This window comes from Lontra canadensis, unplaced genomic scaffold (genome assembly GCF_010015895.1).
Source record: "Lontra canadensis isolate GAN:19392208 unplaced genomic scaffold, GSC_riverotter_1.0 scaffold5, whole genome shotgun sequence".
NCBI classification, from domain to species: Eukaryota; Metazoa; Chordata; class Mammalia; order Carnivora; family Mustelidae; genus Lontra; species Lontra canadensis.
In genome coordinates, this window is record NW_022630999.1 from 22,201,318 (window position 1) to 22,227,168 (window position 25,851).

The 25,851-nt window shown below is 42.2% G+C and overlaps 1 protein-coding gene across 2 annotated transcripts; it reads right to left on the reverse strand.

Annotated features, from left to right (window-relative positions):
- Positions 1-290: 290 nt before the first annotated feature.
- On the reverse strand, positions 291-23,764 carry HAVCR1 (hepatitis A virus cellular receptor 1). 2 transcript variants are annotated; one of them, XM_032851653.1, is made up of 9 exons: positions 23,598-23,764; positions 20,207-20,264; positions 17,616-17,954; positions 14,521-14,604; positions 10,617-10,724; positions 7,825-7,880; positions 4,369-4,480; positions 2,998-3,034; positions 291-812 (listed from the first exon to the last, which is right to left on the reverse strand). In XM_032851653.1, exons 2-9 carry the CDS (start codon positions 20,250-20,252, stop codon positions 698-700), a joined length of 897 nt encoding a protein of 298 aa, XP_032707544.1. In that variant the 5' UTR covers positions 20,253-20,264; positions 23,598-23,764; the 3' UTR covers positions 291-697. The 2 variants fall into 2 exon arrangements, with proteins under 2 accessions (XP_032707544.1, XP_032707545.1); XM_032851654.1 differs by lacking the exons at positions 14,521-14,604; positions 23,598-23,764 and having other exon boundaries at positions 20,207-20,682.
- Between the last annotated feature and the right edge of the window lie 2,087 nt (positions 23,765-25,851).

The following is a 25,851-nucleotide window of genomic DNA, read 5'->3' on the forward strand; positions in this document are numbered from 1 at the left end:
TCACAGGGCAACTGATTTTTTTCCCTGGTATCTACTTGGTCCACTCCCTACCCTAGTTTCTTCTAATTGCTAAAACACCCACCCCGGGTCCAGGGAAAATCTTAATACTGTGTATTTCCAGAGCCATGCAAAATCAGATTGACCTGTAGTGGTGAAATCACATTCACTTCTATTTCCCCATGGGAGAAATAAAGACCTGTGTACCCCTGTGATTTGAAAGCCTCTGGGAACCTAAGAAATGTTAACATTTGGAGTTACAAGGTAAAAAACAAGAGATTATCACGAAACTGTTTCCAAGTGAAGTCCTTTAAGTCCCACATCAGCTCTGCTGATTTTAACTGCTAGTCTGCTTTTCTTGACAGCTTTGGTGACCAAAGTGGTAGCTCTTCTCTCACTGGTGAGAATTCTTGATGGATATAAGGTTCATATGATCCAAAGAGAATATGTAATTATAAAGTGTTCACATTTGGGAGAAACAGTGAATTAAGTTTTAGCATAAAAAATTAGGACTCTATGGCCAATGAGGGTGACTATACACAGATGAACCAGTCACTCTACCCAACATAACTGACATGTTGGACTATCATTGGAAATTAACAGAAAAATCATTCTAGGGCTTACAAGAACTCAGACATGGTGGTATCTTGTCATTGTCTCCCACAGTTAAGGACATAAATCCTTAGAGGGCCACTGGGTCTTAATCCATGACATAAACATTGTCCTCAATAACGTAGATATTGTCTTCTGCTCGGATGCCCACTTCGGCTGCACTTTGCAAAGCTCCAGTCCGAGGGTCGTTCATGGAAACCATGCTACAGAAAGAATAACATAAGCCTTTTAGGAAAAGCAGACCACTTCTAAAGGATGACAAGCACATTCATGTAGATGCAGGCAAGGCTGGGTATTTGCAACTCCCAGAGCCCTATGAAGTGAATAGGAGATCCATATTATGTTGTAGGAGAGTCTGTTTAATAAGGAGGTAGAAAATCCAAGTATTCTCCTTGAGAAAACTCGTGCAATAGAATACAAAAGTGGAAAATCTAAGAAGACTGGTGTCAGACATCAAACTGAAGTCCTAAGTCAAGCTGCATATTCTCAAGAGTAGCTAAGAAATGGTTTGGCTGCTGTTTTTCTAACTGTGGACCGTACCCTTCTGGAGAAGGTAATTCAATTTATTTAGCAGTCTACAACCTGCATTTAGGATAAACCCAGAACACAAAATGTATCAGAACATGTTAAATACAGTAAAATACTATTGCTTCACATAAGTGTGTACTGGCTCATGGTGTCCACAATCTTCCTGTTTCCGTGATTCGAATTTGAAAGCCATGGGTTAGGCAACGTTCCTGACACATACACTCATACAGTAAGTGTACAGAAAGGTCATGTGTGCCATTTGGATACAGCTGCTGTTTTATAATTGGTAAAGAGTGCCTGTTTGCCTGACCAGAAATGTTCATGGAACATACTGAGGCTTTACTCAGCTCTAATCTTTAAGCGACCACTCATACATGTTTGAGAACAGGTTAGGTGTCAGGAGCTTAAAATGAGTCAGTGTGATATAAGTGCAAAAAAAAAAAAAAAAAGAGAGAGAGAGAAAAGTCACAAAGAAATGCTCAGGGTTTTTTGCTCTTTTTTTATATTTATATTTTTTTATATTTTGCATTTTTATAAAATATATTTTATATTTTACTAAAGTAAGTATTTTCTTTTATCATTAGGTGATAAAAAATCAGCCATTAGAAACAAGTTAGCGGTGAAAGGACAGAGATCAGCTAAAAGGATGCTGTGTGCCATGCTTTTCTGAGTATTAGGAGTAATTGCTATCCTCCATTCTTGGACGCACATAGTCAAAAGCTTCTCTAAGTATGGGTGTGGGACTCTAAAAGATCAAAGACTGAGTTTTTTTTACCTGCCATGTGGTGTGCCTTTGGATGTCACTTAACACTTCTAAACCTGTTTTCCAGTCTGTCTGCTGACAGTAACAGTTCCGCTCTCATGGGTGTATTGTTACAACAGGCATAACTGCCATCATAGAAAGCATAGAATTTGCCGAGCATTGTTCAAGGTGCGTTCAGCGGATTGGTTCATGTAATTAACTCAGATCTAGGAAAGACTGGGGGCAGTCAGTCAATGAAAGAGAACTAAAAATAATGTGTGGCAATCTAAGAGGGATGGGTTTTGAATTGAAGACCTTGCTTAAGGCCCAAGCTGTATGTACCAAATGAAGCAAGCTACTTGGATTTGGAAGTTAGTAGCGGCTTCCTACTATTACAACTATTCTAGCAGAGGACCACAGACTTCCATATGCAAGCAAAGGGGATTTAAGTTTTAACTGTGCAACAGGATGGATTTATAAAAATTGTAAATTCCATTGCCTGTGGGTCTAGATAACCAACAGCCTGGGAATGGAACAGCAGGGGAAGACAGGAACTATAGAGTGGGAGGCACTTGCCTCACCACAGTGCCTTTGCACTTCTCAGCCTGGAGGTGTCATCTTCCACATCTTTACAGAGCTGCCTTCTGTTCTTTGGGACTCCCTCAAATAGCCCATTACCTTTCTTCATCTTCTCCCATGGTATTTGTCTAGAAGCATAAAAAGGACTCTGTTTATTTGCTTATGGTTTTCTGTCTGTTTGCTCATCTCTTTGAAATATAGCAGACCCTCAATAAACATTCAATAAACAAAGCACTGAGTGAAATTAAAGAACAAACCAAACAACTCATTCAAATGTTCCATCAAACAAAATTTGTGATCTCCTGCTCCAAGAGGTTAAGACTGAGGTGATCCTTCTGTAACAGGGGAATTCAGAGAAATATAGAAAGATATATCACTAGAAGTTGTGCATAACAACCATTAAACCAGATTTAATGGCTCATTAAACCAGATTTTCAGAGCTTAGGAGAAAAAGAGGAGAAGGACAGAGAGAAATTTTTCTTTATTTTTGGCAGAGTAGAAATACCAAAATGTACTGATACAAACTCTTTCGAACTTACTTTAGTTGTTCCAGCTTGTTTCTTATGCAGAAATATTCTAAATTGGAAAAGAGTTGAAGAGAAAATTAAACACATTGAGATCTTTTTTCAAACAAGTATATTATTTCTATTATTTTCCTATGAGCAAAATCTGCACAGAGATAGAGCCTGAAAAAATAAGTTTAGAAGAAAAAAATGTTTTTAAAAAAAAGGAAAAAAAAAAAACACCCAAACTGGACAATATCCAAATTACTCTGGTAACTCCTTTTGAATCAGCAAGACCCAAAGAAATCTCTTAGTATAAAGTATTTCATTTTCATTAATGGTTTAATGTATTCACCCACATGCCTAGGCTTACTTTAACACAGTTATTTTTTTTTAAAGATTTTATTTATTTATTTGACAGAGAGAGATCACAAGTAGGCAGAGAGGCAGGCAGAGAGAGAGAGGAGGAAGCAGGCTCCCCGCTGAGCAGAGAGCCCAACTCGGGGCTTGATCCCAGGACCCTGAGATCATGACCTGAGCAGAGGGCAGAGGCCCTAACCCACTGAGCCACCCAGATGCCCCACTTTTACACACTTATTAATAACTGAATTTCATTTTAAAAAATGAATCTTTCATAGGAGACAGGCTACACACACACATACCACACCCCAAGTGCAAACGCAGCCACATGCCACACACCCACACGTGAACACGCAGACACCACACACACACACACACACACACACACACACACAGCAGACACATCCCCAAACACAACTGCTGGATGGCTACCTTTTTTTTTTTTTTATTTGACAGAGATCTCAAGTAGTTGGAGAGGCAGGCAGAGAGAGAGAGCGGAGGAAGCAGGCTCCCCGCTGAGCAGAAACCCCGATGCGGGGCTCGATCCCAGGACCCTGGGACCATGACCTGAGCTGAAGGCAGAGGTTTAACCCACTGAGCCACCCAGGTGCCCGTGGATGGCTACCTTTTGAAGCCCTTCTAGCCCTAGCCCTGAAATCAGTTTCTCGTCCAATGTTTCATCTGCCTCTCCTGTTAAGTGGGTCTTGTAAAACTCAACAATATCATCCTTCATGGGGACAAACACTGGTTTCTGAGGGGAGTGAGTATAAAAGATCTGAACAAATCATATATATAATAATGGCGTGTTACCTTCCAAATCCCAAGTCTACCCAAAACAGTCTCATTTCTTTAATATTTAATTCCATCTCTGGAGAATTTATATTGCATCTTTCTCTTTATAGGCCAGTAATTTAAAAAAAAAAAAAAAGAGAGGGAGAGAGAGTAAGAGAGAGATTAGAAAACAGAAATGTATGTGAAATCTCAACCACATGGCTGTTTGCCTTGAGAACCCTTGCTCTGTTCCCGCAGGTACCTGCAGTGACTTACTTTTGGTAATCACGACGACCAGCACGGTGAACAATACCACAGCAGTAACGCAAATGCCAATGTACAGTCCCTTACTGGTGGTCATCCACGGATTCTGTGCCAGTGACACATGCTGAGGAAACATCAATGCATCGAAAACACATCTTGTTAGAGTTATGGATACAAGACATTCCTTAAGGGGCACCTGGGTGGCTCAGTCAGTTAAGTGTCTGACTCTTGATTTCGGCTCAGGTCATGATCTCGGGGTCATGAGAAGGAGCTGGGCATAAAGCCTGCTTAAGATTCTCTCTCCCCCTTCTCTCTGCCTCTTCACCTCCTCCTGCCCCACCCCACCCCATGCTCTCACCCTCCCTCTCCCAAAAAAAAAAAAAAAAAAAAAAAAAACATTCCCAAAAATAATGTGCTTGAACCCATCTATCTTTGCTGGCCCTTGGCTATTTCTGGCTCAAGAAAGGTAAGACCAAGCTGTCTGAGACAGTAATCATATGGTGAAATTCAAAGACCATTTAAAATTCAAAATGTATTTGGGGATGGTAGAAATGTTTTATATCTTGAGTGGGGGGTATTTACATAGGTATGTGCATTTGTCAAAACTTAAACTGTATGCCTCAAATGGTTGTACTTTATTATAGGTAAATTATACATGTTTTTAAAAATCAATAAGCTATTTCCATTAAATATATCCTGATACAAAAAAAACCCACAATTTTTGTTCATATGTAAGCTGGCCTGGTGATAGTATCTGAATGTGCTAAGTTACTGAATTTGGTCTTTGCTTAGAGTCCTTTTTTTTTTTTAAGCTGTAATTCAAGATTCTTTGTCTAAATAATTGGACTTGAAAGTAGGTGCTCAGAGACGTGGCCCTCATTAACAACTACCTGAGATGCTGTTAGCTGGGTGGAGATGCAGAAATTTGTCTAAACATCCTAGTGCAGTTCCTAAGGGCTCACCACGTTCTGGAATAAGCCTGAAATACGCCAAGCATCACACTCAGCCCTTTTACATAGCTTAGCTCTAATCCTAAAGACATCCCAGAGGGTAAGTATTCAACAGAAAAGAAGACCAGAGAGAAGTATCAAGTCTCTTCCTGTATAAAAGTTTAATCTCAGGATCAGATCAGATCAGAGTCAGGATCCCCTCTCTTCGACTTAGTTGTTGTGTGACCTCGGACAGGTTCTTTAGGCTCTCTGAACCTCTGTGTTTGTGTCTGTCAACTACAGATGAAACAGGGTTCTTGACAAAGGTACTTTCATGTACTCCTTGATAATACTCTGAGGAAGGTAGGGGATAAGGGAAAGTACTTAGTGTTTGGGCTTAAAGGGGAAATGGCCAGGGTCTGGGAGGTTAGAGTGGTGTTGTCGTTACTTGACCAATGTTGGGGGTGGGGAGGGTAAAGCGGTTAGATGTAACATGGGGCTGCAGGAGGGAGGCTTTGCTTTCATTTTTTAAAATATGACATAAAAACTGAATGTTCATTTTAGAATGTGCAGCTAAGCATGAAAAAAGGTAAACTAAAACCAACTATAAACCTACCTTCCAACACAAACACTATTACCATTTTTCATTATATATTCTTCTAGAACTTTATCCTCCTATCCTTCTCTTAACAGAAGCAATTACTATATTCAATATATGCTACTACACACACACACACACACACACACACACATATACACACTATTTTAACGGTTGCTTTTTCCCCTTAACAATCAGTACTGTCTTCCCATGTCAGTAAACACACTGCAGTGACTACATTCTTAACGGCAGTGTGCAGGCATGCTTAACTGACTAAGTAAGTAATCCCTTATTGTTGAACATGTACATTGTTTCTAGCATTTTCGTGATTATAAACAGCAACAATTAGAACAGCTTTTCTCATACATCTTCATGTACTTGTTCAATTCTCTCCTTAAAATAGAGTCCAGAAAGCTGACCTTCTGGGTCAAAATATATGTTGCATGTTTTCAGGATGTGGGGAATAATACCTCTCAATGTCCTCAGAGTCTAGACACAAAAGGCCCATGATTTCACTGCTGCCTGCTGTGAACTTGCTTCTAAATCACTACTACTCGCTCCTAACCACACCTGTCTACAGGGAACTGAGGTCAAGAGCAATCTCACCACTCAGAAGGTTATTTTTGTCTGTTTTGTTTTTTGTTTTTTGTTTTTTTTAATCCAGCATTAAGTCTAGCCATATAGCAATAGAAGAATCATTTACATAGTGGTCGTTCCAACATTTAGTAAGTATCTACAAATTCTACCCATATCCATCAGATCCATCAGTGTCCATGCCACATAAGTTGTTAAAAAAATTTTATATCACTCCTATGTAGTATTACCACTGATGGATGTGACATAAAGCCATCTGACTCCATGCTAAATAACCCCACCATGCCCGAGCTTGAATTTCTCTTATCATGGCTATGTTGTCATTTCTCACTACTTGAGACCAGAAAGATTATTCTCACACCTCCAAACTCTTTTTGTTTGCTGTTTTGGAGAGTTATTTGCATATACTAAAAAGAAACTTATTTCTTCCAGAGAAACCAAGAGAAAAAGTTCTACTGACAAACTTGTCTAACTTATTTGCAAAGATGAGACTTTGATGAGCATCATGAGATGAGGACCCCTTAGATTTTTCTCAAGCTCACTGTGGGAAAAGTATAAGAACATATTTCAAAGTCACAAATTTACTTGGGATGCCTCAGTGGCTCAGTCCTTAAGCGTATGCTTTCAGGTCCCAGGGTCCTGACATTGAGTTCCACATCTGGATCCCTGATTGGGTCCTGCTTGGCTCCCTGCTCAGTGGGGAGTCTGCATCTCCCTCTGGCCCTCCCCCTTGCTCATGCTCTCTCTCACTCTCTCTCTTGAATTAATAAATAAAATCTTTTTTTTAAAGTCACAAATTTATTTAAGATGTTAATACCTTAATATGTCATCATACCGGGAGGTTTATGTATAGAAAAAATGTCTATGAAGGACGGCAATTGGGTTAGAAAAGAATATGAGAATTTACTTAAGCAACTACATGTTCGCTAACATAATGTTTTTGTTCTGGGTAGCCTCCACTCCATTGAGTCAAAATGTGTTATTTCCCTAATGATAACCAAAGTCTTCCTTGGCCTATCATGTTAACTCATTCTCCTTAAAGTTGTTCATTCTTTCTTGCTAATTTCTGGTCAGGAGAAAGCCTGTAGTATGTGTTATGTATGTATATGTATGTGTACACAGAATACAGTATCATTTATCAAACTCTAACAAACCAGTCCACCTGTATGAACTTTTCAAATTAATTAAAGTATCCCTATCTGAGTCTAATTATTTTCTTATTTTTTTATTTTAACTAGAAGAATCAATCTGTGGGCTAGTCTTACAGAAATATTCTCTAAATGTAACTTGCTTCCAAGGAGACATACAAGTGAATTCAGCTAATAAAGCAGGAAGAAAAATGCTTACAGTTTGATTGCTATGCCAAAGGCCATCTGAAGACTGTGTCACAGTGCCATTCCCATCTGCTCAACAAGAAAGAAAATTAATTATAATTACAAAAAATATTGAATTTTCACTGTAGACACTAAATATATTCACACTGCCTTCCAGTAGTGAATGAAAAGTTGAATAATAATATGGCAAAATGCTGCAAACACTGCAGAAGTCATACCAAGTTACTAAGCTGTATTAATTTATCCTCTAAGGTTGTGTTTCTTAACCATTTTGTCTTGGACCCTTAAAAATGGACACTGTTGGGGCGCCTGGGTGACTCAGTGGGCTAAGCCTCTGCCTTCGGCTCAGGTCATGGTTCCAGGGTCCTGGGATCGAGCCCCGCATTGGGCTTTCTGCTCAGCGGGGAGCCTGCTTCCTCCGCTCTCTCTGTCTGCCTCTCTGCCTACTTGTGATCTCTGTCTGTCAAATAAATAAAGAAAATCTTTTTTTAAAAAATGGACACTGTTTTCCATCTTTACGGGGAAAAAATGCACACAGACACAAAGTTTTATCTACAGAATTAGGGGAATTGCAGGGGCCCATCCTTGGAAGTGAGTTAAGAATGCCGATTAATGGTAGATAATCGGTATTTTCATGCCAGCTAAGAACCTGTCAATGAGTGTCCAAAGACCACATGCACATCCAAAGATCAGGACCACTCTATTCCGAATGGACATTATAATGGTTTTATTCAGAATGTGAGTAAAATGTACTAAGAGATCTAAAGCAGGTGGTAATGTAACTCCTACATTATATGCCGATGTGCCCAGACTTTGATCCAGAAATATTTTATAAAATATCTGTTACATCAGCTGTGAAACTAACATATCTTATACTGCCAAAAGTCCTAATATAAAAGGATATTATGCCTTAAAGCTTTGACTGTTCAAGTTTTACTACTAGAGTTTTGAAATATCGATTTTGTAAATACAGCTAGAACTATAAGCTGTAACAGTACCCCTCTCATGAAGTTGTCGAATTGGATGATGTACATTAAGGACTGAACACTATTATTAGGTAAATATTAGCTGTTATTAATTATTATGTTACCCTGGAAGAAGCAGCAGGGAGAGAGGGAGACGCTGTGCAATGTACCTCCCAAATACCACGTCCTTCTATCATCTTTAACATCTAGGGGCAAATGCCACCATCATGCCCGTGGGCATGCAGTCAGTGGCAGGTCATGGAATTGGGAGCTGCCTGTCTCTAAAGCAGAACTATTGGGCTTCCCTAATCTAGCAACAGCAATCAACGAGACCTGCCTTCAAAGAATTAAGTGAGAGAACGTATGACAGCTTCCCAGCATATCCCTCTATCCAGTGTGGGTGGCGGCCATATGAGCACCAAAATCCCTTCCAGCCTGAATGAACATTCTTCACTCCTTTGAGTCTTCAGTTTGCTGAAGGCTGATGCAGGCATGGTGAGGATTTGGCTCGAGACCCTCAGGCACGCTGCCAAGGTGGCATCGATTGCTAAGTCACAGGGGATGCAGCTGCTCCCATGTCTGTTCCACCGTGGAAAGCTCTACCTTGACCGGGTTTTAGTCCTATGATTCCCGACTCCGATGTGCTTCCCACTCGCACATGTGGTGCGGCTGCTTCCCCCTGCTGCTACCTTGTGTTTCTCTTTATTTCCACTTTGTTTTCCTGCCCAGAAGCAGTTCACACTAAGGATTCCACTTTCAAAACCAAATGTCACCATTATCTAATCCCAGCTGAACAGGCCCCTCTGTGAATCTCACTGCAGGTCCTTTTTAAATTAACCAGCTTCCAGGAATGACTGGCAAAAGGTAAGCCATGGCGGGAAGGGGGAGGGCCCTACTAACTGGCAACTCCTGGGCACAATGAGTCACAGACATTACAGAGGAGTCTTCCAAGGTTGAACCTGTTTGGATTCAGCACAAACACAAGCAGAGGTAAACCAGCTCTGCATTACAAAGGGGTTCAGCCTGTGGCACTCCCCAAAATAACCTCTCTGGGTAATGGAATTATCTGGGGCAAATGAGACCATTCAGCATCACCTTTCTCTACCACAGGAAAGACAGGCGAATCTTGGGTTTCAAATAAACAAAGATTATATGAGACCTGCCCAGAATGGGAACAGTGGGACCAAAATCGGAGAAGACAATAGACAGTCCCAGGGGACATGTGTCTTGGGGCTAGTGCTGATGTCCTCAGCCCATCTCAAAGTGTCCACATGCAAGCCTCACAGGGTAGCAGGGGAGCCTCCTAGATGTACTTAGGGTCTGGGTCTTCGATGAAGCATAAATATGTTTGACCAGTTTGGTTTGGATACTGGAGAGCTGGATTTAGTTGATGTATGGCTCTGGCCCAAGACAGCAAGCCCACTAATAAGTCTGGAGTAAAGAGCAGTTCATCTGATTAAGAAAAATAGTGCTATGCATGTGGGTGTGCCCAAATCATACAAGCTCCCTGGGCCAGTCAGGTGTATGGATTCTAGACTTTGAAGAAAGAGTCGCAGTTGCTATTGTATCTATTACCACCTTTTAACGAGGTATTAGTGTTTTCATCTCATTTAATCCTCAAAAGCATCCTACAAGATCGTTGCTATTCCATCCATTTCACAAATGATAAAAACTGATTCTAAACGAGTAAGACATTTGCTCAAGTCACATGGCTGACTGCAGTGGCCAGTATCAGCACTCACATCTGATGTGCCTTAATCGGAATGCGGTCTTTTACAATGTCTCAGCAATTATCAAAATGTGAGTACTTCCGAGGATCCAGGAAAGAAAAAGGAGTTACCGGTGGAGCAGGAGTACAATGGTGAATTGGTGGGCTGTCTTGTGCTCCTTTCCCATGGCCCAGTAGGCTGGGTTCCTGCTGTCTGCAGGGCAGAGGATGAAGTAGTTTCTGGAATGAAAAGAATGAAAGAACTGTGCTCTCCTTGCAGAGGAACACTCCTGCCCTCAACAAAAATAAAAAAACAAAACTAAAATCAGGAATCACCATCCACTTCCCAGCAGCGCCCACAGCCAGCCAGCCCCCGAAGGCATGCCTCCTACACACCCACTTCCATTCTTTCCAACTTCCTCTTAGAAAGGTATTCAAAGATGGCCTTGAGCCACTAAACAGCCATCTAGGTGTACCATTATCATGAAATCTGATCTAGATAATGATCTGGAAAGTTTATCCGTATCTAGAGTTATTTAACAATTTTTCTACTCCTAGGATCTCTCTAAATGTCCAAAGCCTACAACAGCACACCATACATAGGACATCCAATTAAGCTTTTATTCCTACAAGTAATACTTCACTTTCACAGGAATAGGGCATGGGAGTTTGGGCTAACTTGCCTGTCCTCCTCCCAGATAGCCCTATCCAGATTTCCTGGCTTTATTCAAGGTCCACATTATCCATCCACACATCTTTCCAGGAAGGTACACATATGGATCAGCACAGAACACATACGGACATTACTTAATTCCTTGAGGTCTCTTTCCAGGTGACAACACTGTCCAATGTCTGAACTTTGGTGATAATTAACAACTCTCAAAGCCCTGTTCTCAGTGGACCTTGACCTGGCTCCTTCAGCACTGGCATTCTGGTCACTCCTTTTGTAAGACTGATTTCCCGTTGTTATCTGATTCATCTTCAGTTTTGCACCAAAAAGCTTCAGTAAGAATTTTCAGTATGGGGCCAGGTTTCCCTTTCCTTTCTAAAATCATTCCTTTCTAATATCTCACCTTACGTGTAGCTCTGATCACTTGCCTCTCTGTGTATTTTCTTAACATTTTAAATATTACATTTTATATACTTTCCTCACAGAGCACCAGAAATTTTAGACCATGTTAGTGGTGCTGGCAGGATAAGAACTCCCAAACCTGGGCTTTTCTTCCCTTTCATTGGTCTTTCTGTTTTCCCTTCCCCACAGTGGTCTCCACATTTCAACATCACCCTTTCCTGTGTTCTGAGCTATTTTCCTGCTTCTCTCTAATGCTCAAATCTATAACACGGTGTAACTCTGTTTAAGAACTAAGAACAGGGGTAGCTCAGTGGGTTAAGCCTCTGCCTTCGGCTGAGGTCATGATCCCAGAGTCCTGGGATCGAGCCCCGCATTGGGCTTTCTGCTCAGCGGGAAGCCTGCTTCCTCCCTTCCTCCTCTTTCTCTGCCTGCCTCTCTGCCTACTTGTGATCTCTGTCAAATAAATAAATAAAATCTTTTAAAAAAAAAAAAAAGAACTAAGAACAGGACGACAGTGAAGTCAGGTGATCAGAATCCTTACTCAACTTGCATGGGTGTGAAGACCTCTTGGGCTTAACTTTTTTCCCCAAGTTTGTGTATTAGCAGGCATCTTTTCTCCCTGTCTAAAACGTTCCACCCAACCATGCCATGAATACTTTAGGCAACTAGGATACAGAAGAGACACTGAGCACAGGAAGAGCATGGATGTAAAGATAAACGTCCCACACTGGATCTGCTCCAGCACACACCTCCTTTCTGTTCAACTCAACTCAAACTCGGGAGAAAACCATCAAGACAAGGATAAGTCTTAATCAGTACTATCCCTGAGAAGGTCACATGGACATATTGGCCAACACTTTTCTTCTGAATCTTTGCTTTAAACATGCATGTTCACCAAACCAAGGCCACTAATCCACCCCCATTTGCAGGCACAAACTAAGTATTACAAAGCTAAATCGATACTGAGAAAGTCAAGTGTGTTCAGCTGCCTTGAATGAACAAAACTGTTTTTCTTACAAACTTTTATGGCTCCCAAATCCCAGTTTTAACCTAAAGCCCCCTCTTCCAAACTCAGCTCAAGGCCCAATCCTTCAGATCCCTCCTGATTAAATATACATGTGGTTCAATAGGGGTCCAGGGAAATCAGTATGTTCCACCAGATTTTTCTGGCTAAGAGGTTGTGACATCTCTGGTCCTCCACAGAATCCAGCCCCACTCCAAGGGGTCAAAGAGGCTTTACAAATCTCCACTAAAAGTTATCTTTTTAATCCTAGAGCTAGAAAGTTTGCACCTAAACTTGTCCTCAGAATGGCAAGCTACTTTTCTACCTTTAAGTCAAATTATTCTCCATCTGTATTAAATCTAAGGCCTTATTTATCAGAAGTTTAAAATATGAACCATGTGGTCTGAATGAAAAAAAAAAAAGATGTGTAAGTTCTAAGTCCCTGAAGTCTTTAAAATCTGATGTTTACTTTTTCATCAGTATAAATAGTATCTTTTGTTATTTCCATGCTGCACAAATAAATTAAAGGATGATGGAAGCAAAACTGTGTAAGCAGACTGACTGCCCAGAGAAGACAGGGTAATAGTATAAAGGATTGTTCAGTGAGGATGTCAGATCAGGACAAATTCATCCAAACATAAGCTCAGTGCTCATGGTAGAAGGCACAATCCAATCGTTAAAAGCACAATCCCAAAATTCAAATTAATGGAGATTCAAGTAGTTTCTATCCATGTAATTTTCCACAATGAACTCAGACTCTGTGCCTTAGTTCTCACAACTATAAGATGGGACTGAATCACACGTATAGTGCATCAGGGTCATCATAAGAATTAAGAAATAGAATACTCAAAAAGTACTTAGCATGGTTCTGTCACAAAGGAAACAAAGAAAATGTTAACTTCACTGAAATTTCACCCTCACGTGGAGGTCTGGCTTCAGAATGGACTAACTGATCTCTACTCAGAGCTCCTTGTAAGAACCGAATCTCATTACCTGGACCCTTGTTCTCTGGCATTCCTATTTTTTTCCTCAAAAACCTGTGCTCAACTGGGCCAAACCCACTCCACCCTCATTAGATGTCTAAGATCAGTGGTGAGGCTTTTTGGGGGGTGTTGCTAATAATCAATGCCCTGGAGAATCTGGCCAAAAGCTATGAGTTCCCTTGCTCTAAAAATGATTATCTATAAAAAGGTGTATATGGTTTTGTATGTAAGGGCCTCTTCAGCCAGAGCGGCCCCACCCTGGTTGAACTGCCATTTTGTCGTAAAACTTAAATTGACCTTGCCCCCTGCCAGGGGAACTTATTTAAAAGCAAGTCCGGGAAACCAGTCCCAGGTAACAAAGTCCAAGCACAAGGGTGGGTCAGGCCAGGTGGAGGTATTCAATCAGTGGGGGTGCAGACTGTCTCCTAGCTACCAAGGAGTATGGGCCCTGCCCTTTGGGCACCTTTTGGGCGCCAATTCTGAACTAGGTGATAGGCTGGTTCAAATGTCTACTAGGGTAAACTGTAATTCAATTGGTAGCCTAGCATCACTGTGGAGTTTCCTGTGTGTGTTACAATCTCATTGGCCACCTGTGTGTGGCCAGGCCCAACCACATGGCCTTTGCTCTATAAGAGTTAGTCTGGAAAGCAGGGAGGGGTTCTTCCTCTCTGTAGGGGCAGCCCCCACCAGTCTGTTTGACGGTTGGTCTGATTCTTGATGCTTGGCGCGAAATAAAGCTTTGCTTGACCTTCGCTTTGTATCAGTCTCGTTCCTTTAATCACAGACCCATTATTGGGGTACCCAATTTTTGGAGGACCCAACAGTTTGGGACAGGGGTTCACAGACCCTGTGAAGCCCTGCTTGGAAACCAGGTAAGAACCCTTAGCCTAGACTGTACTTCTGCCTTAACACAATGCCTTGGACAGTCTACATCCTCTCATTAGAAGACCTCGGGGCTCAAGAAACACATTGGTTTACCTGGCTTGAGGTTCTGCGTGGGTGCTGGAGTTGAAGAAGTAGAGGTAAAGACCCTAGGCAACGTTGGAACACTGGTGACCTCAGCTGGAGTTAGAAACCAACATGAAAGCAAGGATTAATCAAGCAGCAAGAAACAAGAGCCTTGTGCTGGGCCCGTGACTAACACAACCAATGAGAGGCTGTCCCGGGGCAGAAATTAGGCACTAATCTTCCCTGAACTGAGAGTTCTTGTCATCGGTTAACTAGAATCTGTGACAGAGGAGGGCTTTGAAAACATACTTGCAAAAAGGAAACAGCTGCACTAAAATGTATATATTTGGGGAGGTTCAGAGGTGAAAAATGTCACCTGGGATTTACACTGAAGCACTTTGAGAAGACCAGTCATGCATATCAGATTTATGTATCTTCATAAACATCTGTGAGGTAAGGAAAATGTCCAGAGCCTGGAGCAGCCTTTATCCTCTCCATGGTGAAAGACTAAGACTTCAGTAGGAGTTCCCATGCCTAGAATGCTTACCAAATAAATAGCATTCAGTCCAGTCAGGCCTGAGGGTGACATATGGACAGAGGGACCTGCGTCCTAAATGAGGACTAACTCACCATTAGCATATGCTAGATGAATCACACAGATGAGTTACATTTGGTTAGAAGGTAAACTAGACCTTTTACGGTTCCTTCCAACCTAAGATATAACAACAGCTAATACCATACCGTCCTTGACTTTCCAGATTCTGCGGTGGTATAGGATTCTAAATCACTTAGTGGGGGTATCAGAGCTACCCAGATGGAGCAAAAACCAGAAGTTAGCCCCCACACAGGGCCTGGTACCAAAGCAAACCAATGAAGGACTGAATCAAGAATGTATACTTTTGCTCTCACTGGGCACCCTTTTCTCTGCAAGAAGTTTCCTTACATTTTGACCTAACTACAAAAGAAAACCATGTCTCTTAAGTAGGGTTCACTTGGTTTGCGAACTTTTCTTTCTGAAAGATGCAATTTAATTTAGAATCTGAAGAGGAAAACACTTTTTTCAACAAATATCTGTGAGTGTCTATCATAGACAAAGCATTAGTCCAAAGCAGACGTCAGCAAAGTTTCTGGAAAGGTCGAGACAGTTAATGCTTTAGGTCTCGGGGGCACTTGCTCCACTCCCCGTTAAAGGGAAGCCACCAAAGACAATATATACGCATGGCTGCTCAAATAAAAATGTATAAAACAGTGGGACTATTCTGTAATCTGATCTACAGCCCTGATCCCAGGGCTAGGGTTTGCTGACCCTGATCTAAGTTGTAGTTGGCGACTCAGGAAAAGAGTACAATCCAATCCCCTCCTTCCAGTTTAAAATCTAATCTACAGGGGGAAAAGCACACATGCAAAACATCTGATCAAAGGAGAGTAAGGGAAGCAATAAAGAGGGGTAACCTAATCAAACTGTCTAACGAGCTTGTTTTCTTCAGTTGGCAACGATTTTCCCCAGGCTGAAGGGAGCAAACCGTACGCAGATGCTGGTATAAAAAAGCCTGAACAGAAGTTTGAAGAGTAAGCTTAGCCAGTGAAAACCACAAGCAAAGTTAAGCAAAGAATTGGTTACTGGAGGCAGAGTCTCCTTGGCTCAGTTACAGACCCTCTTCCCACTTGACAGAGCACCGACCTTATAAGTGCCCTCCTACTACAGAATTCCGAAGCACTTTAAAAGTATCCTACTCATTTCTCTACTAGGTCAATTTCTAACATTCAGCCATACCAATAATAAGTTTTACAAATCCAAGAAAGTTGTAATCACAATCTCTTCTCCACGGGCTGCTTCCTGGCCTCTGTCTAGAGCACAGGATTATCACCAGCCTCTTTTGGCTTCCCTAAATTGCTTCCCCCAGATGGTTTCCCCCTCGGTCAGCTAGTTTCTCCATCAGAACTGACCTTATGTCGCTAGTCTTCACAAAAGAAACAAACCAAGTCCAAAAGCCGGGAGATTGCAAAAGCAAGTTCCTCTTAAGAAAAGAAAGAAAGAAAGAAAGAAAGAAAGGGAGGAAGGAAGGAAGGAAGGAAGACACATAGTTTATTAAGGCCACAGGTATTGGGTTCCATTGTCAGTATCAGAGCTTAGTGGTGGGAAATTCATTAGGAAGGAACACCAGAAACTGGGAAATCCCAAGGAATCCACTCTGTTTACCCAATGGTAAAGAAAATGAGGATTTTCACATCAAGACGGATTTTTGGATTTCATCAAATTCTTAAAAACAACTGGTGAGTAGTCATTGGGATGTAAATGTTTTCATATTGCAGTATAGTCACTTTAATTTTTAAACAAGCAACTTTGTGATATGATATGAAATGTGCCTCAAAAAATCCCAGGCAGGGCAGGGGGAAGGATGGAACTATATATCCCTTTACGACGTATATGCAACTAGACTGAGCTGACGATTGTTATACCTGGGTGCTATCCCTACTTGACAAGACCTTGTATTATATTACCTATTCTATATGTTTGAAATTCTCCAAAACAGTTTTAAAATGTTCATAACATTTGAAAATTCTTCTAAAACATAATCTCAGAGAATAAAGGGCAGTTCTTTAAGTTAAGCAAATTCAGCTTGGTAAGAATGTTCACTCTATTTCACAAAGGAACATTAAATGCTTTTTCATGAACCTACTAGCATTTTTAAAAATTTATTTAAGACAGAGAGACAGAGATAGCACAAGTGGGAAAGACAGGGAGAAGCAGGCTCCCTGCTGAGCAGGGTGCCCAATGCAGGGCTCAATTCCAGGAACCTGAGATCATGGCCTGAGCCTAAAGCAGACAGTTAACTGACTAAGCCATTGAGGCGCCCCTGAACCAACTAGCATTTTTGAAAACCTGCTTTAGGAGATAGTTTGCTGACTGGGAAGATCCTCTCCCCTATGGTCTTGCTCAAGATTGGTTCTGAATACTTCATTTTATACCAATAGAAGTTATTCTACTTTCCAACAGTTACTGAAAAACAAGACTCGAGGAACCTCCCCTTTCCCTATTAAAGGAAGAGAAAGTCACTACCAAACAGGAAACATCTCAGTTCACCCACATGAAGTGATCAAAGGAAGACAGAAGACAAGCTCACCTGGCTTTATCTCCAGTGACAGGGTGAGTTTCATATCATTGAACCACCCCTTGTGCTCAACACGGCAACAGTAGAGACCACGGTCAGTCTGGGCCACATTCTCTATGGTCAAAGACACGTTCCCTCTTAAAATGTTTCCCTTCAGCTTATAACGTGGGTGCTTCCGAATGGTGACATGGGATCCATTAGTCCAGACCACGTCATCTGAGCAATGGGACATGGGACATGCCCCTCGGCCCCAGCACATGGTTGTGACTCCAGGAGCTGTTGAGTAGGTGCAGGGCAGCGTGATGGAATGACCCACCACTCCAATCACTTGAGTGTAAGAAACTACAGCATCTATAAATAAAGAGAAAACAGAGCATGAGGACTCAATCTTTTAATTTTACATGTATTTTCATTTTTTCTTTTTACATAGTTTATTTCATTTGTAATCATAGAACTTTGCATCTTCAATTTAAAAATTTGTTGTAAGCATTTTTACATTAACATATTCTTTAAAAGCATTATTTATTTGATATTTGTAGATAAAATATAATTTAAACTTTTTTCCTATATTTAGGATTGTTTTCTAACAGCACAGATGTCTAAGAGAAAAGTTACCAGGACAAAAGTCACCGATATTTTCAGCCTCTTGATGAACATGGCCAAATTTCTTTCTAAAAGGTTTGAACCAAATGACACTCCAATAATACATGACTCTGTATTTCATTCTGTGTCTGACAGGTATATATGCTTATTCAGTAGGTAAGACTTGTGGCTTTCCTCCTCCCCCAGATTCAATCACTGCCTCAATTGAAATATGTTTGAAAAATTCTATTGCATTTTAAGTTTTAATTTTTACCCCAACTTTTTAAACTGCTATTGCAAGTGAAGTCATCGCACAACACCTCTCTTGTAAGAAAAGCAGAGCTCATGTTTTGTTTAAAGCAGCACTGGCTTTCATCTGCAACAACATGGATGCAGCTAAGCAAAGGCAGTTAAAGGAAGACAAATACCATATGCTGTTACTCATATATGGAATTGAAGAAACAAAATAAATGAACAAAGGAAAGAGAGAGAGACAGAGAGCAAGAGAGATTAACCAAGAAACAGACTCTGAATTACAGAAAACAAGCTGACGGCAACAGAGGGAAGGTGAATGGAGAGATGGATAACACAGGTGGTGGGGACCAAGAGCCTGCTTATTAGGATGAGCCCTGAGTAATGTACGGAACTGCTGAGCCACTTATGTACACCTGAAACAAGTACCACACTATGTTAACTATACTGGAATTAACATAAAAAACTGATTTAAAAAAGTATTATTGGCTTAAAGGCAGAAGTCTAGTAAACTCTTCAGAAATCAACTTTTAGAAAATGGGTTTTTAGGGGCACCTGGGTGGCGTAGTAGGTTATGTGTCTGACTCTTGGGTTCAGCTCTAGTCTTCATCTCAGGGTCATGAAATCAAGCCCTGCATCAGGCTCTGCGCTCGGTGCAGAGTCAGCTTGAGATTCTCTCTCCCTCTCCCTCTGCCCCTGCCCCTGCTCACACTCTCTAGCTCTCTCTAAAATAAATAAATAAAATCTTTTTTTTTTTTAAGAAAATGGGTTTCTAATACTTCTAGAAGGAGCTGCGGTTTATAATGGGCTTTATAATCAGTCTAAAAAAATCCAACAGGGACCCCATCTCGTAAGTTGATGCTAGCCCCACACTGAGTGAGGCCCACTTATCCCATGAAAACAGATAACTGGAAAATAATCATATACTAAATTATGCCACTTAAAAACAAGAAGTCTCTCCTGGAACAGTGGTATAAAAACCCCACAATGCCAAATGCAGTCAAGGTAGCCCTTAAAAGAAATCGGAAATTCACCAACCAGTTATATTTAGAATTGGGCTATGCCTTTGGGAAATGCTCTAGAAATAAGAATGCTCATGGTTACATAAAATAAGAAAGTGACTTTTTCACTGAATTCTTACAATATTTTATTTTGCCTAATATCACTTTTGGATTACAAATAAAATATGTTAATCATAAAAATCAAGTTATACAATGTAATAAGAAATGAACTTTCCCCCATAATTGGACTTCTGGAGATTATTGTTTTTTAAATTTCAGATTATGTCTATTCCTAACTTTGTGAGATAAAATATATTGAAAAGAAATAGTTGCACATGATTTAAAAAAAAAAATTCCAAAGGACACAAGATAGTTTGATGAAGGACTGGTATCCTTTCCATCTTAGCCCAGTCTCCTCTCCCCATCCCCTCCCACTCATGCTAACACTGTTACTATATTTTTACATACACTTGAGTAGTCCATGCTCCTAGAACTATCTAACCCCCTTTCTGTTTGTTTGTTCAAACGCAAATGGCAAGATATGACACACAGTTCATCATACCTGGTTCACTCACCCATGGATTTTGCAATTCATAGCATTTAAGCAATTTCTTTTGAGTAAGATTTAGCCTGGTTCTTTGCTTACCAGCTGACCCACTAGCTCCCACCAAAGCCCAAGCACATCCATCCTCCTACACCACACTCGCACATCTCCTACACTCTCCCATCCTCAGGGCTTCCCAGACGCCAGCCCACCTATTTGCTTACCTGTCAGAAGTAGCAGGAGGCCTGAGATGGCTACCCAAGGTTGCATAATGGTTACGGCCTGAAAGACAGAAAAAGCAGACTGGTAGGTGTGTGCCTTCCCAGATGGTCTTGGAACAAGTATTAATTCTGAGTTTGCAACTTCTCCTTTCACCCTGACTGGGTCAGTCACATGAGCCTGCTCCGTTAGCGATGAGAGACCAAGCACAACAGCTTCAGGTCTCCGTCAGCTCTGGGATGGCTGACCCTTCTTCACCTTGCAAGGGACAGCAGACCCTCAGGTTCAGCTCCTTCCCCAACAGAGTCCAAACTGCCCCCTGATGCTGACACAGGGGATAAAGGGAGCAAGCAGGAAGGAAACCAGAGGCAGTTTCGAAGACAGAAACTCTGGGCTCTGTAGCTAGGATGGTCAGTGCCCAGTCTTCATCATACTGTCAAGTTTGCCAGTAGCAAGAATTCATGAAGACTGTGAGTCACTGTGCCCAAGCATTCATGTTACAGGAAGCGATGACTCAGACTGTATCTTACTGAGTGATGACAAGAGAATGCTTTCAGGAAGCACATTCTGGACCAGACTCGGGTTCTGATCCCAGCTCTGCCACCTGCGAAGTTGGGGATCCCTGTGGGTTACTGAGCACCTCCAAGCCTTGATTTCCTCATTTGTAAAAACAGCTCTAAAAATACTTGCTCTGTCTCGCTCAAAGGATGGTTATAATGAGCAAAAGGGATGTGGGAGACCTTTGAAAATGAAACTTAAATATGCACTGACGCTAAGCAAGGTTTCTGGAGAACTTACTGTGTAGTGGGCTCTATGCCAAGCACCCACACGCACTTAATGCTCACAGACCCCCTTAGGCAGGTGTTGCTACCAACTTCATTCATGGAGGAGGAAACTGAGTCTTGGGGAGGTTAAGTGAGCTGAGGTTCCAGCCCAGGTCTTCTGACTTTTGCTCGTAATTATTAAGCCATAGAAGTATGTGTAAGCCTGCCTAGTACTTCATTAACTGCCCTTCTGGTCCAAAAATTCAGTCACTCCCTCCCAAGGAAGCACTGATACTCCATCTCTAGGCTGCCTGCAGCCCAACACGGGCTTCGTGGAAACGTGGATGGTGGGCTGGGTATGTGGCGCTGGGTCCCATGCTACCTGGAAATGTGACCCCCAGACTCCAGCAGTCTCCGCACTTGGACAAAGACCTAAAGCCTGATGAGAGACCAAGCACAACAGCTTCAGGTCTCCGTCAGCTCCATCAGCCAACCGGGGGCCTGAAGACTGTATTTGGCCCACAGAAGTACTTTGTACCATGGTTTTCAAAATTCATTTCTTAAGGAATGGCCAAGATTTGAAAATCTAGAGAGCATGTATGAGAATTCGGCTTTTCGGCTTTGTCATGAGATACAGTGAGATGGCCATTCATGGCCCATACCACCCAGCACCCTTAGAGTGTGCCCTTTCAAGCCTGCTGCCACGCCAACCCTGGGGATGGGAGGGGTGGGGGCAGGATTTGGTGTCTGTAGAAGGCCTTAGCTAGAGCAGGCCCTTGCTTTAGACTCTGTTCCACATCCATGAACACAAGCTCCTTCCTGATACTGGGACATCACAGAAGCTGTCTACTGGCCTATTTGCTGAAATTCACCTCTTCCATAAAATGGTTGTACTATCTGATCCGTAAAAGCCCTCCTAGCTTTTCAATGCCCCACACCTGAATCCAAATAGGTAACAAGATGAGTTCTCGCAGGGGAAACACTCATTTCTGGACACCCACTTTGTTCTTATTCTCTGCCTTTATATACTTGGAAGGAATAAAATTGACCCCTACCTTGACCACCCCCAAAAGTCAGGGGACAAATTCTGAAATGCCTCAAAAAGAATTAGGTCATACTTTATATTAATTAATTTGGGAGGCAAAATATGTCTTGACTAGTTTTGTTATACTCGGAGACTCAGCCAAAGCCCACCAGGTCAGTGATAAGGATTTTTCTAATTTAATTCGATCCTACCAGTTATTATCCATATATGGAGACTAATGGGACATGACTCAATAAACCAAGAATGAAAAAACCCAGGATTGTGCAATCGGGTAGAGAGACAGGTAAGTAAGCAACTAATAAAACTGGGCAGAATGATGTAAATGGTAAATATACAATCAGATTATGACACTCTTCCCCTTACAACACTCCCATAGCTGTCTCAGAAAATTTAAAAACAAAAGCACTCACTTTCTACCCAGATGTACAAAGTCCCCCACAGTGATTTGGATTTCTTCTGTGTCTCTCTCCCCTGCCACAGGGCTCCCACCATTTGGGATTCTTTCAAATGTGTCCCCACATTAGGACTTTTCCCCTAGTGGTGCCTCTGCCTTGATCTCCATTACTTACCCCATCAGTTTCAGATTTCTCCTTTTCTTCTCAACCTCTTCTTAAATGTCGCCTTCTGAGACATCCCTCCGTCCCTCTGTCTAAAGGAGCCAACCAGTCACTCTACTACATTCTCTCCTTTACCTATGCAGCATTTATTACCTTGTTTCCCTTAATTGTGTGTGTGTGTGTGTGTGTGTGTGTGTGTGTGTCTGTTGTCCATCCCCCCTTTCTCTTGTACTGTTAGAACCTTTCACGAAGATGGGGTTATTCCAGAACATGGGTGTTGTGCAACATAGTAGCTGCTAGCCACATCTAACTACTGAGCACTGGAAATGTAACTAGTACAACTGAGAAGTTTTTTTTTTAAATGTTTAATGTATTTAATTTTAATTAATTTAAACAGCCATGCATGGCTCTGGTCTTAGAAAATACTCAATTCTAGACCATAATCTCCTCCAAAATGGTATTCCTGCTGTATTCCTGAAACACTGTAAGGGATCCAGTTAGTACTGATTAAATATACTAATGGAAGCATGAAGGCATGGAGGAGGGGTGATCATTCAGTGAGTGGGGTGTGGGGGCAGGGGAGACAGGAAGGAGTGGAAGAAAAATCCCTTAAAAAAGTGACATGTAAGGTTCATCATCAGAAAATGGGGGAAGGGCAGAGGGTGTTTTAAGTGGAAGAAGTCATGAACAAGAGCCACAATGGGGACCAGAACCAAGGTTCTGAGTGGTCCACTGACTGTACAATTTTGTAGGACTGAATTTTCTGGCAAGTCCCTCTCCCATGACAATCTCTATTGTGTCCTAAAGGCCCTCCCACAGCACAGTTTTGTTCTGTTTTAATTTGAACCAAACAACCTCCATGATCACTACTCTTTAGTGCCAACCTTGTGACCCCTGGAAGGCTCCATACCGAGTTAAGGGGTAAGGTCCAACAGGTGACAAGGCTCGGGCAGCAAACATGAATTTCCAGCTGCTTCCTCTACCTGAGGAGCGGCCAGTGGGTGCACCGAAGTGATGGCATCAGGCTTACCTTTGAGAGGGGCTCTGGAGCTGCTGCGTTGAGAAGCACGAAGACCTGTCAGGAGACTTTTGAAGCATGTCAGGAGAGAGGAAGGGATGAAGAGTGGATCGTTGAGGCTCTAGATGTTTACAAAGCAGAGCAAACAGGATTTCCTACAGGATATGAGGTGTAGGCACTTAAACATGACTCCAAAGGATTTGGGCCTGAGCCAATGGACCAACTGGAAGTGCCACCAACTGACCCAGGGAAAGCTGCATGTGACACAGGCTTGGGAAGGACCAGCCTGGATTTTCAAAGTGTTGAGTTTAGGGGGAGGCTGTTGGAGTTCAGGAGATCGGTCTAGGACAAAGATACATATCTGAGAGTCACTGGTACAGAAAATGGTATTTTAAAGTCATGAACCTGGACGAGATGCTCAAAGGAAGGCTTGTGGCTAAGGATTAGGCATGGCAGGGGGAGGGGGTGGGTGCCTTCCCGAGAAAGTTGGAGCAGGAGAGGCACCAGCACGCACACAGAAGCAAAGCAAGGAGGTAGGAGGAAAAGCAAAAGATAAATGGGATCCCGGAAGTCAAGTGAAAAATTGCATCCAATGAAGAGGCAATGTTCACGCAGCAACCGTTGCTAAGGCAAAGGATGAGATTTGTCCAAAGGATGGAGCCACCTGGGAATCACTCATGACCTTAGCAAAAGCAGGTGTGGTGAAGAGCCACTGAGCGACTGTTTACTTTCCCAATGGACGTTACCCCTCAGAGGAAGACATTCACAAAGAAAGGGAAAATCGAGAGAGCCCTGGAGACAGGGAACTCTTTCAGGGAGTTTTACAGGGAAAAAGGAATGGAAGAGGGAGTTGGGGAACAGGGTCAAGAGAAAGATTTTGAAAATGATAAAAAATAGCAGCCCATTTGTATGATCTGGAGATGATCCAGAGGAGGAAGAAAAACTGACTCAGGGGAGGGAAAATGTGTGGAGTAACGGAGGGATGAGATCCAGGGCCCCAAGAGGGGACTTCACTTAGACACGTCCAGAGCAGTGCATCTGTAAGAACAAATGGACGCAGGACTAATGTAGGACCATCTGGCAGCAGGAAAGTGCCCCGGGAGGTGGGGGCATGAAAAGGAGGCCAGCCCAACAAGCTGGTGCTGCTCCCTGGCTACCTCAGGCACAGGCAGTGGATGAAGGGTGGGAGACTCTATATCCCAGTAACTTTTTTTAAAAATCTTTTCCAGTCTGTCTCCCTTCCTCTAAAGAATCTAATCAAGTGTCTCCCCCACCTTAAAACTATTCAATGGCTTCCCAATGCCCAAGCCCAAACTCTGAAAGCTGCCCACCACCACCCCCAAGCTGACCGCAACTTTTGACTCCCAAGCCTCACAAAACTAAACTAAACCATCCGCATCTGCTACGTTTTCTAAGCCCAACAGTCTCTGACACAGAAGCGACCATGATGAAACCTGCGAAAAGTCAGAAGCCAAAACAAGGCTCTTCCTCGACGGGTTCATTATACTTTATACAAGTAGTTATCTTTTACAGCTTACAAGTATTTTTACAAATCACAAAAGTCAGTAAGCCAAACCGCCAGTGTAGCTGTGCTCGAGACACACATATTCCCACTTTCATGGTGTTATATAATACCCACGGCACAGAGGAGGGGAGGCCCAGCAAAGGTATGTGTTGACTCTGTGGTCACACAGCCTTCAAGTAAGCCTCAATAAATATGGCTTCCTCCACAGTTACACTATTCCTCTCACGGATGTTGCCCAGGAAAAGCATGAAAACAACACAGACCGTGAAAGACCATCATGATTCTATTTGACTGAGAACATTCTTCCAAAGAAATACAAAGATTTCCCCTACTTTATGTGAATTTCCCCTAGTTTCTCTTGGCTTACTCATCACTGTCCTAATAGCCTGCATAATACTGAAGAAGCTCCAGCAACAGAGCTTCTGGTTTCCAGAGGACTTACCTACACGTAAGATAGGATGGAGTTTTCCAGCTCCTCTGGTGGTCTGTCACCAAGCCTCCCTCAAAGGATTTTATGGAGAAGGACGACTTTCTCCCAGCATTCCGTTCTTTATCTCTTTTGCCACACCTGTCTCTTTGAAAGTTAAGTTTCTCCAATCTCCCAATCTTTTCTGCTGGAACTGATCTATTGACTAACAGAGGTTATAAGGAGATGTAAGTGTGCTGTTCTATGCCAGTCAGTGTTCTCTGCTTCCCAAAGATTCAGCAGAGATCTTGATGTTACATCAGGCTCCAGACCCG